This window comes from Cyprinus carpio, chromosome A19 (assembly GCF_018340385.1).
Source record: "Cyprinus carpio isolate SPL01 chromosome A19, ASM1834038v1, whole genome shotgun sequence".
NCBI classification, from domain to species: domain Eukaryota; kingdom Metazoa; phylum Chordata; class Actinopteri; order Cypriniformes; family Cyprinidae; genus Cyprinus; species Cyprinus carpio.
Window position 1 is genome coordinate 20,789,967 of NC_056590.1, and position 12,554 is coordinate 20,802,520.

Below are 12,554 nucleotides of genomic sequence, written 5' to 3' on the forward strand. Positions count from 1 at the left end.
TGAAAATTCATACTAATGAAATTACTAAAGTAATTAAACAAAAAAATAAACAATTGTCTTTATATTCTTATATATTTTCTTGTATCTTCTAGAATTTAACAAAGCAAATCTAACGTTTATTCCTTTGCATTATTCAATAGATGTTCTAACGTCATGTTAACAGTGCCATCTGGTGGTTAGTAAAAAAAAAAATTAAGCAGCCAAAAGCCTGTGAAAGAATGGGAAGAACCAGCCACACATTCCATAGATCGATTCATGTTAAAGGGTTAGTTCAGCCAAAAATTAAAATTATGTCATTAATGACTCACCCTCATGTTGTTCCAAACCCGTAAGACCTCCGTTCATCTTCGGAACACAGTTTAAGATATTTTAGATTTAGTAAGATCCATTGAACATGTATGTACGGTATACTGTCCACGTCCAGAAAGGTAATAAAAACATCATCAAAGTAGTCCATAGTATTTTCGATGCTTCAATAAATTCTAACGGACCCTCTGATGTCACATGGACTACTTTGATGATGTTTTTATTACCTTTCTGGACATGGACAGCATACTGTAAATACATTTTCAATGGAGGGACAGAAAGCTCTCGGACTAAATCTAAAATATCTTATACTGTGTTCTGAAGATGAACGGAGGTCTTACGGGTTTGGAACGACATGAGGGTGTCATTAATGACATAATTTTAATATTCGGCTGAACTAACCCTTTAAGTGCACAAATAAACCCTGGAGTGTTTGTGTGTGTGTTTGTTGAATTTCTATCTCTTATAAGTTCATGTATCCATTAAACTGTGGCATTAAATGCTATTGTGAATATCAATATGATTTAATAGAAGAATATGTACATCTATTTCAATGCGCACTGAGGCGAGCTCCACGGCAGACTTTTTTTTTTTTAGATTCAACTTTGTTGTCATTATGCAGAGTACAAGTACAGAGCTAATGAAATGCAGTTAGCATCTAACCAGAAGTGCAAGAATATAGTGTTTTATATACATAAAAGTGCAGAATAAGTGAAGCTATGATTTACAGAATTAACAAAGCATTCTCTATAAACAGTATTGAGCAGAGTTTATACAGAAAATAAATAGGAATGCAGTGTAGGATTGTATGTACATTATGAACAGAGCAATGTAGGATTATATATACACATTATGAACAGCAGCAACGTGAGAACACTGGTAATAAATACAGTTGGATGAATGTGCAAAAGTATTGTTAAAATGAATTAACAGTAGTGCAATTATATTTTTATAGAATAGTTTACTGTGCTTTGTACAGTAACAACTTAGTTTACAGTGCGATAACTAGAACAGCGTGCAGTATGTGCAAAATATGGGTAGTGCAAATACATGTATATAAAGTACTTTGACCAGTGCAGTAATAAAGTAGGTGCCGGTTAGATTGGTGGTGTGGCGTTCAGAAGGGTCACGGCCTCGGGGAAGAAGCTCTTCCTGAGCCTGCTAGTCCGAGAGCGTAGGCTTCTGTAACGTCTGCCGGATGGAAGGAGAGTGAAAAGTCCATGGTTAGGGTGAGAGGCATCCTTGATGATGTTCCTTGCCCTGCCCAGACAGCGCTTGTGATTGATGTTCTCAATGGAAGTTAACTGGGTGCCGGTGATCCGTTGAGCAGTTTTCACCACTCGCTGGAGTGCTTTGCGGTCAGATGAGGATCAATTGCTGTACCATACTGAGATGCAGTTTGTGAGTATGCTCTCAATGGTACAGCGGTAGAATTCCACAAGGATCCTGGGATTCAAGTGAACTTTCTTAAGGCCACTAAGAAGTAAAGGCGCTGCTGTGCCTTTTTGACCAGGGTGGAGGTGTTATGGGACCAGGTGAGGTCATCAGAGATGTGGATGCCAAGGAACTTGAAACTCGACACACGCTCCACTACAGCTCCGTTGATGTAGATGGGTGTGTGTGCATGACTCCTAGTCCGCCTGAAGTCCACAATGATCTCCTTTGTCTTCTGGGTGTTTAGTTCTAGATTGTTGGTGGCACACCACACAGCTAGGTGCTGCACCTCATCCCTGTAGGCTGACTCATCGTCATCCTTGATCAGACCTACCACCGTGGTGTCATCTGCAAATTTGATTATGGTGTTGGAGCCATAAACAGGAACGCAGTCATGGGTGAATAGGGAGTACAGGAGAGGGCTCAGTACACAGCCCTGTGGCACGCCGGTGTTCAGGGTGATGATGGAGGAGGAGAGGTTATCTAATTTAACAGACTGAGGTCTGTTAGTCAAAAAGTCAAGAATCCAGTTGCAGATGGATGTGCTGATTTCAAGCTGGCTGAGCTTGGAGATCAGCTTGGGAGGGATTACAGTATTAAAAGCAGAACTGAAATCAATGAACAGCATTCTCACATGTGTGTTTTGATTGTCCAGGTGGGTGAGGGCAGAGTGAAGTGGCGTTGAGATGGCGTCCTCTGTTGATCTATTGCGGCGATAGGCAAATTGAAATGGGTCTAGTGTAGCAGGGAGACAGGATTTTAAGTGGGATGCAATCAGCCTTTCAAAGAACTTGGCAATGATGGGGGTAAGTGCAACAGGACGGAAGTCGTTAGGGACCGAGGCAGTGGAGTGTTTCGGTACTGGTACGATGGTGGAGGTTTTGAAGATAGTTGGGACAGTTGTTTGGGCCAGGGACAGATTGAAAATGTCCGTGAAGACCTCAGCCAGTTGCTCCGCACAGGCTTTAAGCACACGACCAGGTATTCCGTCAGGGCCAGCTGCCTTCCGTGCATTCACCTTACACAGAGTGGAGTAAACAGCTGAGGTGGAGAGTGTGAGAGGCAGTTCACTGGATTGATGCACAGCTTTGAGTGAGATCTCCTTATTATTTTTATCAAAACGAGCATAAAAGTGATTGAGCTCATCAGGGAGGGAGGCAGAGCTGGAGGGTGGCACAGTGTTAGGTGGTTTGTAATCTGTGATAGATTGTGTGCCTTGCCACATACGCCAGGGGTCTGAAGAATTGAAGTGTTCTTCAATCCTCTGTTTATGATGCGAGTTTGGCCTGGCAGATACCCTTCCTCAGGTTGGCTCTGGCTGAGCTGTAAGCCTCCGGTCTCCAGACCTGAAGGCTGCATCTCTTGCTTTGAGCAGGAGGTGAACCTCTCTGTTCATCCAGGGCTTCTGATTGGGGAAAATTTTTATTTTTTTGTGTGTGGTCACTCTGCCCACACATCTGTTGATGTGCTCCAAGACAGAGTTAGTGTAAGTGTCAATGTTAATCTGAGAGTCTGTGGTGGCCTGGGCAGCAAACTCACATCCAGTCTGTGTGCTGGAATTGATGTTGAAGAGTGGAGTCAGCACCCTTCCAGCCAGATTTTAACAGTCCTTATTGTAGGTTTCACACATTTGATGACCGGGGGTATACTTGGGGAGCAGGAACAAAGAGAGGTGGTCAGACTGACCCAGGTGGGGGAGGGGTGTGACTTTGTAGGCATCAGTCACATTAGTATAAACGTGGGTCCAATGTTTTATGTCCCCTTGTAGTGCAGGAGACATTTTGGTGAAATTTAGGGAGAACAGATCTTAAAGTGCAGTGATTGAAGTCCCCAGCAACAATAAAGGCTCCATCCGGGTGCAGGGTTTGTAACTTGCTAATAGCAGCACGAAGTTCTTTCATAGCCACGTTAGCATTAGCATCCAGAGGTACATAAACTGCAGCAGCAACAATGCAAGTAAACTCACGTGGTAGATAGAATGGCCTGCACTTGATAATCAGGAACTCCAGATCAGCAGAGCAGTAGGTATCAACAATGACAGAGTCTGTGCACCATGATTTGTTTACATAAATGCATACTCCACCACCCTTGTTTTTACCAGAGGTTGCTGCTACTCTGTCAGCCCTGAAGAAAGAGCGACCATCCATATGCACCACGCTGTTTGGGACATCGTTGCAGAGCCATGTTTCAGTGAAAAACATAACATTACAGTCCATAAGCCATTTCTGTGTGACGGGTCCAGATCTTTAGTTCGTCCATCTTGTTCATCAGAGACCGTACATTGGCAAGGAAGATGCTGGGCAGAGCTGGTCGATGTGGATTTAGCCTTAGCTTAGCACGCAGCCCTCCAAGCTTTCCCCGTCTTTGTTTACGGTCTCGACGCCGACGCCGACGGCGAGCACTTCCGGTCGGTGCGAGTGATCCGCTTGTCCGCGGTGATCTCAGTAGCTCCGGCGGAAGTTCGCTGAAGTCGAAAGGATGGTCTAAAACTACGTTGGAACACCGTTTGTTGATGTCCAAAAGTGACTGTTTACTATAGCTGTAGTTCGCATAACTGAATCGCGCGAACACGAATGAAATAACCAGGTAAATTAACACTATTATCGGAAATCTGGTAAGACGCTGAGCCTCGCGATGTGTTCGCGCCGCCATCTTGTCATAGACAGTCAAAGCGGCATTACGTCACGAAAGTGTAGACTCTGAGGAAGGCCGCGACGGTTTAGGGTGCGATTTGGGACAGGACCGCTGTATGCAAGCTACTGAATTCTACTTTGATTGTGCTTTAGGTCTTGGAGTAGTCTTTAAAATGGTAATAAAAAATGTGCAATTCCTGGATGCCCGAATTGTGAGAAACCAGTGAGAGTACATAAAAGCGCATTACCAACGCAGACGGATGAAAGGCTTACCTTTCATTCTTTCCCAGTAAACAATTCCGAGCGACTGAAGCTATGGCTGCTGGCTGTTCAGCGGGATTTTGATTTACTGCTTCGATACGTTAAGCTAATGAGGTTGTGCAGTGATCATTTTTCACCAGACGACTTCAAACCGGTGTTCTGACAAATAATGCTACCTATCAGATTAACACTGTATTTATCGTACTGTAAGGGTAGGGTTAGGGTTGGGGTAGGTGTACATGTTAATAAAGCCTCACACCATATTAATATCATGCTGGAAGCAAAATCTGATAGGTAGCACTTTTCACTATCGAATTATGCTACCATCTGTTTTAATGGGAGGTAGCAAAATCTGACAGGGTAGCACAAATCGTCAGCACAAATTGTCAGAACGCCGGGTCAAGGAACACGACGATTTCTTAAATCAACAGCTGTGCGCAACCTGTTTTTACAAAACGCAGAAGTTTGAGTGGAAGCCATGGGTAGATCATTGAGGTATATATATTTTTTAGGGCTGGGCGATATATCGAACAATATGATCATGCGTATCTAGTCAGTAAAGCCGGTTCCCTGATTAGCGCTAAATCGCCATCACCTGCTTTCAAATGGAGCGGCATTTAATAGACAGAGCCATAGTTCACTGACAAGGTACGCAATATCGCGTTCATTATCGAAGATGAATCGCCTTCGATAATGAATGCGATATTGCGTAGCTTGTCAATGATCTACGGCTCTGTCTATTAAATGCCGCTCCATTTGAAAGCAGGTGATGGCGATTTAGCGGCAATCAGGGAACGACTCCGTCCAGCTTTATCATCACAGGAGGAAAGTTTGACTTTCCACACATTACCGTTGCATGTTCCAGAGAGGCTGAAGCTGTGGCTGCTCGCTCTCAAACATTTACATTGGTTTAATGTTCACAATTAAAAAATTATTGTTATGCTGCTTATTGCATATTGATTTTATTATTCTTCTAATCATTTGCATTCGGAATTATCTTATCAATTTAAATGGATAGTTCACACAAAATTAAATTCTGTCATGTAGGGTCAAAAGTCAATATCTGATTTGCGAGTGTAAGATGCTGTCCAGCTGCAGCAGAGGTGACGATCATCAGTGAAGAATGACCTGTCTCATAAACATGTACTATGGCTACAGAAGTTTTGGAATACAGTGCATAAGTCATATGGACTACCTACTTTGTTCAGTCATTTTGAACGTTTAACAGACTCCGTGGTCATCACAGACTATTCTTACATATTTTGATAGTGAAAGTGACGTGACGTGGCCAAGTATGGTGACCCACACTCGGAATTAGTGCTCTGCATTTATCCCATCCAAAGTGCACATACACAGCAGTGAACACACACACCGTGAACACACACCCGGAGCAGTGGGCAGCCATTTATGCTGTGGCGCCTGGTGAGAGGTTGGGAGTTCAGTGCCTTTCTCAAGGGCACCTCAGTCATGGTATTGAAGGTAGGAGACAGCACTGTACCTACAGTCCCTGCCGGTACGAGACTCGAACCCGCAACCTTTGGGTTATGAGTCCGACTCTCTAACCATTAGGCCATGACTTCCCCGTTGTATGGAAAATAAATTATTCTTTTGTGTTCAGTGGCTGTAATAAAAGCATACAGTTTTGAAACGGCATGAGAAAGTATGTAAATAATGAATTTTTTTTGTATTTAGATGAACTATTATTTCAAAAGGAATAGTTCAACCCCAAAATTTTAATTTACTGACCCTCAGGGTATCCAAGATCTAGGCATTTTCTCACCAATGGATCCTCTGCAGTGAATGGGTGCCAGTGAATGAGGCCAAACAGCTGATAAAAGCATCGCACAAACCCACAATTCATCAGTGTCTTGTGAAGTGAAATAATAGTGCTTCCTCCAGTAAAAACTCTTTCCTGTTGTCCTCTTATATCAGCATTAGTTTATAAATTTTTTGGATTGTTTTTGTTTGTAAACGGTGCTTGATTGATTGTGTGCATATTTCTCTCCTGATTCAGATGAGGTGACTTTTTTACTGGAGAGAGCAGTATTATTGTGTTATAGCTGAACGCAATGGTTGAAGTTGAAGAAAAAAAAAGAAAGAAAGATGGTTCTTAATCCTAATGTTGAATTTATTACATACACACAGCTTTCCACTTCACAAAATGTTAATTGATTGATTGTGATGTTTTTGTCAGCCGTTCGAACTCTCACTCTTGACAGCGCCCATTTACAGCAGAAGATCCACTGGTAAGGAAACAATGTAATGCTAAATTTCTCATAATGCTCTGATAATGAAACAAACACATTCAGCAAGCTTTCATTTTTTGGTGAACGATTCCTTTAATACTGTCTGCTCCTGTTTTAGGAGACTGTGACTGAACCAGACGCCCTGTCAGCAGACAACAGTTGGGATATAGAGGAAGATGATGAGGTGTATTATGCAGATGATTTTGAGTCAACTTCAGGAAAGCAAAAGAACCCCAGAACCTGCCCTGAACAACATGAACAACTCATTTTGAATGTTACAAATCCAACTACAGAACCATCTACATATCAATCTACTTTTGGGTCCTACGATGCTCTTCCACCCACACGGCACTACCAAATGGCAAGTCCTCAAATAGTTTGTCACACAATTTGAAAATGAACATGTTTTGCCGTTTTACTTCTAAATCATAGCTCCACTAAATGTTTTCTGACAGAATGATCCTGCTGAGGCTGTGCTACAAATGGAAGAATGTTATGATGTAAACGCCAACATGGATTCTGTTGCTTATTCAGAAGGCAAGAAGGATTTTAGTTTTGTTCCTGTGAGTTTAGCCTCTCCAAATTTAGCTGCCATCCTGTATCCTGATGGTGAAGTAGACATAAAGTAACTGCCTGTCTTCCATTTCCTTCGAGTTTAGACTGTTATGTGAATTGTGTTTTATATTGAAATATTATGAGTTCTCATTTAGAAATTATTGTTAGAACATAACTTATTTTTCTGTGTCTGGTAACCTAAATTTCATATTTGAAATGGATAAATGTCATCATTTCCGACTTTCAGGTGAAAACTCTGGGCTGGGCTCTATGTCGGCAGCAGGTGTCTTTATGGCCAGTGAGGATTCCGAAGGATATCAGGACGTGTACCAGGGGGAGGACATGGCCCAGTGTTCAGAAGAGCTTGTGATCACTAAAGTTGAGGACACTAATGAAATGGCACTGGACCAGAATGAGGATTACATTGGGATGACGGAAGTAGATGGACCAGAAGATTCAGGTAATTGAACCGGTGTTCTTCGTAAAACAGTGTACTTAACACTCTGTCCTAATCAAAGGGGTCACAATTTTGCTGTTTAGCCTGGACTTTGCTGGTAGTTGATTCAAAATTCTGTTCCTTTTATCTATACATCAAACAATATTAGTAAATTCACAATAATAATGATAATGTTTATTTGTGTTGTACAGAAACACAGAGAGCCAAAGACATAAAAAGCAGGACTATGGAATCGTCTGCTGTAATGGTGAGCACAGCACCGTTTTAAGTTCACCACTAAAGGCAAACGAGTTTGAGTTTGTTCGCAAACCCACAGAGCAATACACTTCTAAAAATAATATCTCTTTCTTCTATCCAGGCTGTTGACAAAAGAGTTAAAGCAACACAGCCCTCTGTCATAATGCCTTTAAAGATCAAGGATGAACCTATGGACGAGGAGTGCAAGAAAGCACAACATTCCCAGACGGGAAACATTAAGGATGATGAGGTGCTTTCTGAAGAAGTTACTGAACTGTACTGAAATTTAAATTAACCAAATGATAAGTTAAAGTACTTTTTTTTTTTTTTGGTCAATAAATTACATAATATATACAACATAAAATACTGTTCCGAAGTTTGGAGTCAGTAAATTGTTTGTTTTCCCCCTCTTGAAATTTCTTTTCATCAAATAATCCATAAAAAAAAATGTATCATGGTTGAGCAGCAGTCAGCATATTTGCGTGATTTCTGAAGGATCATGTGACATTGAAGTCTGGAGTAATGGCTGCTGAAAAAATTGCTTTGCCATCACATGATTAAATTACATGGACTTCTTTCCAAAACATTTGAATGGTAGTGTATATTTTATAAAAGATGTGACAAAGCATATATAGCAATTAATTAGAGTAAAAAGTATGTGAACTATATGAACTTTAGTTTTCCTTATTTGTTCCCTGATGTCGACCATATATTATCCATCACTGTTTATTACACACATTTCTGTAAATGAAAAATTATTGATTATCCCAATATGTTCATGCTTTCAGGATTTTGACCAAACACCAGATGATGTCAGGATAAAAGGTGCGTTTTAAGTTGGAGTAAATGCTGCATCCATCGGTATAAGCATTATGGTGGTCGTAAGCATTATATTTTTTAAATACATTTGTTCCAAACCTGTATGACTTTCTGTCGTACAGTTCATAGTAACCATCCTTTAAACACCTTATGGGCGAGCTGTTCTTTTAAGTGTCTGAAATCAGTTTTTGCATTCTTACATCATCTTCATGACACAGAAAAGGCAGCATCAAACCCAGCAAAATCCATTCCACCTTTAAAACGACATGGTGTGTTGTGCACAGCCTGTAATAAAGTCATGCTGAAGGGACATACAGCATTTCAGCGTAGTGGCTCTTCTAAACTCTACTGCTCACCTCAATGTCTCTGCGGCTCCAAGAAGAAAACATGTCACTGCTGCCTGAAGTATGTTTATGACATTTCATTCGGTTATAGTTGTATGTTACTGGAATGGTTTGAATTAATGTATGTTCTTTCTTTTCAGAGAGATTTGTGATGAGAATATCAACATTGCCCTGGTAGACATGTCAGGAACTGTAAAGGAGTTCTGCAGTCAGAAATGCCGCGGTGCTTTAAACTTCAAATGCAGTGTGTGTCAGAAGACAGGACTGGTGAGTAGACATCTCTATCTGTGCTGAAGAATATTCTTGTGTGCTCAGTCAGAAATTATAAATGCATATTTTGTTGCTGTAATTGTCTGAGTTTTTAAAGATCCAAAATTGTTGTTTCTCATAGACTCATAGTCATGAGGTGAATTACATGGGCTCTATCCATAAGCTGTGCAGTGACAGCTGCTTCAGCCAGTTCCGCTTCTCGCATAAGCTGAACATGAACAGCTGTGTGAACTGTGGAGGATATTGTTATGGCACAGATGGTCAGTGTCCATCTCTGCGGATGGAGGACAGAGTTATGAAGTTCTGCAGTCAAAACTGCCTCACAGCCTACAAAAAGGTGACGGTAAATCAATAGTAATAATACTCATTAAGATATAAAGCATTTTTTTTTAAATATCTTTTTTAAGGTGAATTATAAGTATAAATAAATAAATTGGATAAACTCATCTTTACTTATAGAGGAGTCTGAAACTTGTCACCTGCAAAATGTGTCATGCCCTGCGCCCAGCTGCAGATGCAGTGGACAGTCCAAACTCAGAGGGCGTCAGGGAGCTTTTCTGCTCCACTTCCTGTGTCATGGCAAGTAAAGTCCAGACTGGCAGTTCGTCAGGTACCGTGATCACATTTGCAACACAACCCAGTGTATTTAATTGTAGTGAAGCGCAGGTACAAGGTTTAGAGTCAGAGTATGAGTACAAGTACTTTTTTTAGACATTAGCCAATACATAAACTACCATCCAAAAGTGTGTGGTAAAATAAATGTTTTCTATTTTAATCTATTTTAAAAAGTAATTTATTTGTGTGTTGGCAAAGTTGAATTTGAATATATATATATATATATATATATATATATATATATATAATATATATATATATATATATATATATATATACATGTGTGTGTGTATATATATATATATATATATATATATATATATATATATATATATATATAATGTATGTATGTATATAATATAAATGAAATGTTAACTAAAAAAGAAAATTCATCATTGCTCACTCTCATATCATTTCAAACCTGTATGATTTTTTTTATTTCTGTGGAACACAACAGAAAATATCAAACCCCATTGACATTAATTGTATAAACAAACAACACTTACACATTTCTCTAAATATCTTCTTTTGTGTTCCACAGACAAAAGAAAGTCATGCAGGTTTGGAACGATGTACAATATAGTCATGCAGAATAAGGCATTAATATTTGCCTTGTAAGTACTAATAAATAGCCAATATGCTAGTCATATGCGTGCTAATAAGCAACTAGTTAATAGTGAGGATTGGTCTCTAAAATAAAGTGTTATGCATTTATTCAGAACTGTTTCATTTTGTTCTGTTTGGAAAATGATACTTGAATGTCTTTATTATCTGCATGCAAACGATGTTGCAGTGGAATGCAACAACTGCAAGCTGAAACTAGTGCCTCAATACCACATATCCATGTTTGATGGATCTGTTCAGAACTTCTGCTCTTATTCCTGTGTACTAGCATATCAGGTACAGTTCTGTCATGTCTGCCACTGATCTTCTTTAAAATATTATAGTAGTCATACATATTGATTGATTTGAATGATGTCAGTTTGTGTTGGTTTTTGTTTTGCTTGGTTCAGGAGTCCTTCAGTAAGACGAAACCTAACATGCCAGTAAAAACTGTAACCTCTACAAGCAACAACACATCTACCCCCAAACCTGCTTCCTCAGACTCCAGCTCATCAGTGAAGACTAGCACTTCCAGTGGTCCGGTGCAGACATTCACCAAGATCCCCTGCTCTCAGTGTCTGAACTCGTTCTTTCACAGACCACAGCTGCTGGAGTTTAGGGTACTCCTGTTCACTAGACCTACTTGTTTTATTAGCCCCATTACAAATACTTTGTTTTTGTTTCTCCTTATTACTCTTAACCAACCTACAGTTTTATTTTCAGTTGCCTGAGGTCCTGGTTGAGTACATGCTTGTAACATATTTTTTTTTATCTGATCTTTCAGAGGAAAATGTACGCTCTCTGTGGTAACACTTGTATTGAAGAGTTCAAAAGGATCTACCGCATGGAGGCTCGCTGTGAATACTGCAAGCTTGATAAAATTGTAAAAATAGTGAGAAGGATAAACAAGGTTGACCGTTCTTTCTGCAGCGAGAGTAAGCTATAAGCATAATTAGGACCTTGTTATTATTTTGCTTGGCGGTATTTTAATATGAAATTAATAACATATCAATTTGTATATGTGACCCTGTGTTTGTGGTTTTCCTTTCTGTTCAGGATGCAAGACACTCTTTGAGAATAGCCTCTTCAAACGCTGGGGAAAGAAACACTGTTGCAACTGCTTCTACTGTAACAGCACTTCTAAGACTGTAGTGACTGATGTCTTTGATGGCAAGCAAGAGGAGTTCTGTGGGAAGGATTGCTTGTTAAAACATAATTTATTGATCCGTCAGGTAATGTTTTATTTAGTTGTTAACTTATGTAGTTGAAGCTGTTTAGTTATTTAGGCATAATGCAGATGTGGCTTCTGAAAGTAACAGTAAATGTTCCTGCTGCACAAATTTGACAGGTAATAAAGTGCTCAATGTGCAGGCAGATGAAGAAGATGACTGAGACTGTGGAATGGCTGGGTGAGATGAAGCATTTCTGCAGCGTGCGGTGCCTGATGTTCTTCTGCAGTCTGCAGGGCATCACTGGAGCCGTTATCAAAGCTACAAGTAAATCCACACACGGTATGTCTTCATACAGATATTTGGGTGTATTGTCTTTGTTCTATAGATTCTGTAATTGGCTGGCTAGGGTTATTACATCCTAAAAGTTTCAATTTCTTTATTCTGGAGTCCTGTGCTGTCACTGTCTCCACAGGTGTGACCCCAGTATCCTCTGCAGTTCCTCAAAGCACTAAAGAGGGCACATCCAACGAACAGCCAGGTGTTTTGGGAAGCACAAATCCAAAAGGTGATTATACTCAGAAGCATCAACTATCTAAACCCTC

The 12,554-nt window shown here is 40.2% G+C and overlaps 1 protein-coding gene across 2 annotated transcripts in view; it reads left to right on the forward strand.

Moving 5' to 3' along the window:
• LOC109111767 (zinc finger MYM-type protein 4-like) overlaps positions 1 to 12,554 on the forward strand; it is a 29,796-nt gene that overhangs the window by 13,731 nt on the left and 3,511 nt on the right. For both annotated transcript variants that reach the window (XM_042776955.1, XM_042776957.1), the window contains exons 2-17: positions 6,999 to 7,241; positions 7,336 to 7,417; positions 7,683 to 7,895; positions 8,084 to 8,139; positions 8,251 to 8,379; positions 8,918 to 8,954; positions 9,167 to 9,353; positions 9,433 to 9,559; positions 9,684 to 9,899; positions 10,022 to 10,171; positions 10,961 to 11,077; positions 11,191 to 11,400; positions 11,565 to 11,715; positions 11,837 to 12,012; positions 12,129 to 12,291; positions 12,425 to 12,517. In XM_042776955.1, the coding sequence (XP_042632889.1) occupies positions 6,999 to 7,241; positions 7,336 to 7,417; positions 7,683 to 7,895; positions 8,084 to 8,139; positions 8,251 to 8,379; positions 8,918 to 8,954; positions 9,167 to 9,353; positions 9,433 to 9,559; positions 9,684 to 9,899; positions 10,022 to 10,171; positions 10,961 to 11,077; positions 11,191 to 11,400; positions 11,565 to 11,715; positions 11,837 to 12,012; positions 12,129 to 12,291; positions 12,425 to 12,517 (2,350 nt within the window). The remainder of the gene's footprint in view (positions 1 to 6,998; positions 7,242 to 7,335; positions 7,418 to 7,682; positions 7,896 to 8,083; positions 8,140 to 8,250; positions 8,380 to 8,917; positions 8,955 to 9,166; positions 9,354 to 9,432; positions 9,560 to 9,683; positions 9,900 to 10,021; positions 10,172 to 10,960; positions 11,078 to 11,190; positions 11,401 to 11,564; positions 11,716 to 11,836; positions 12,013 to 12,128; positions 12,292 to 12,424; positions 12,518 to 12,554) is intronic.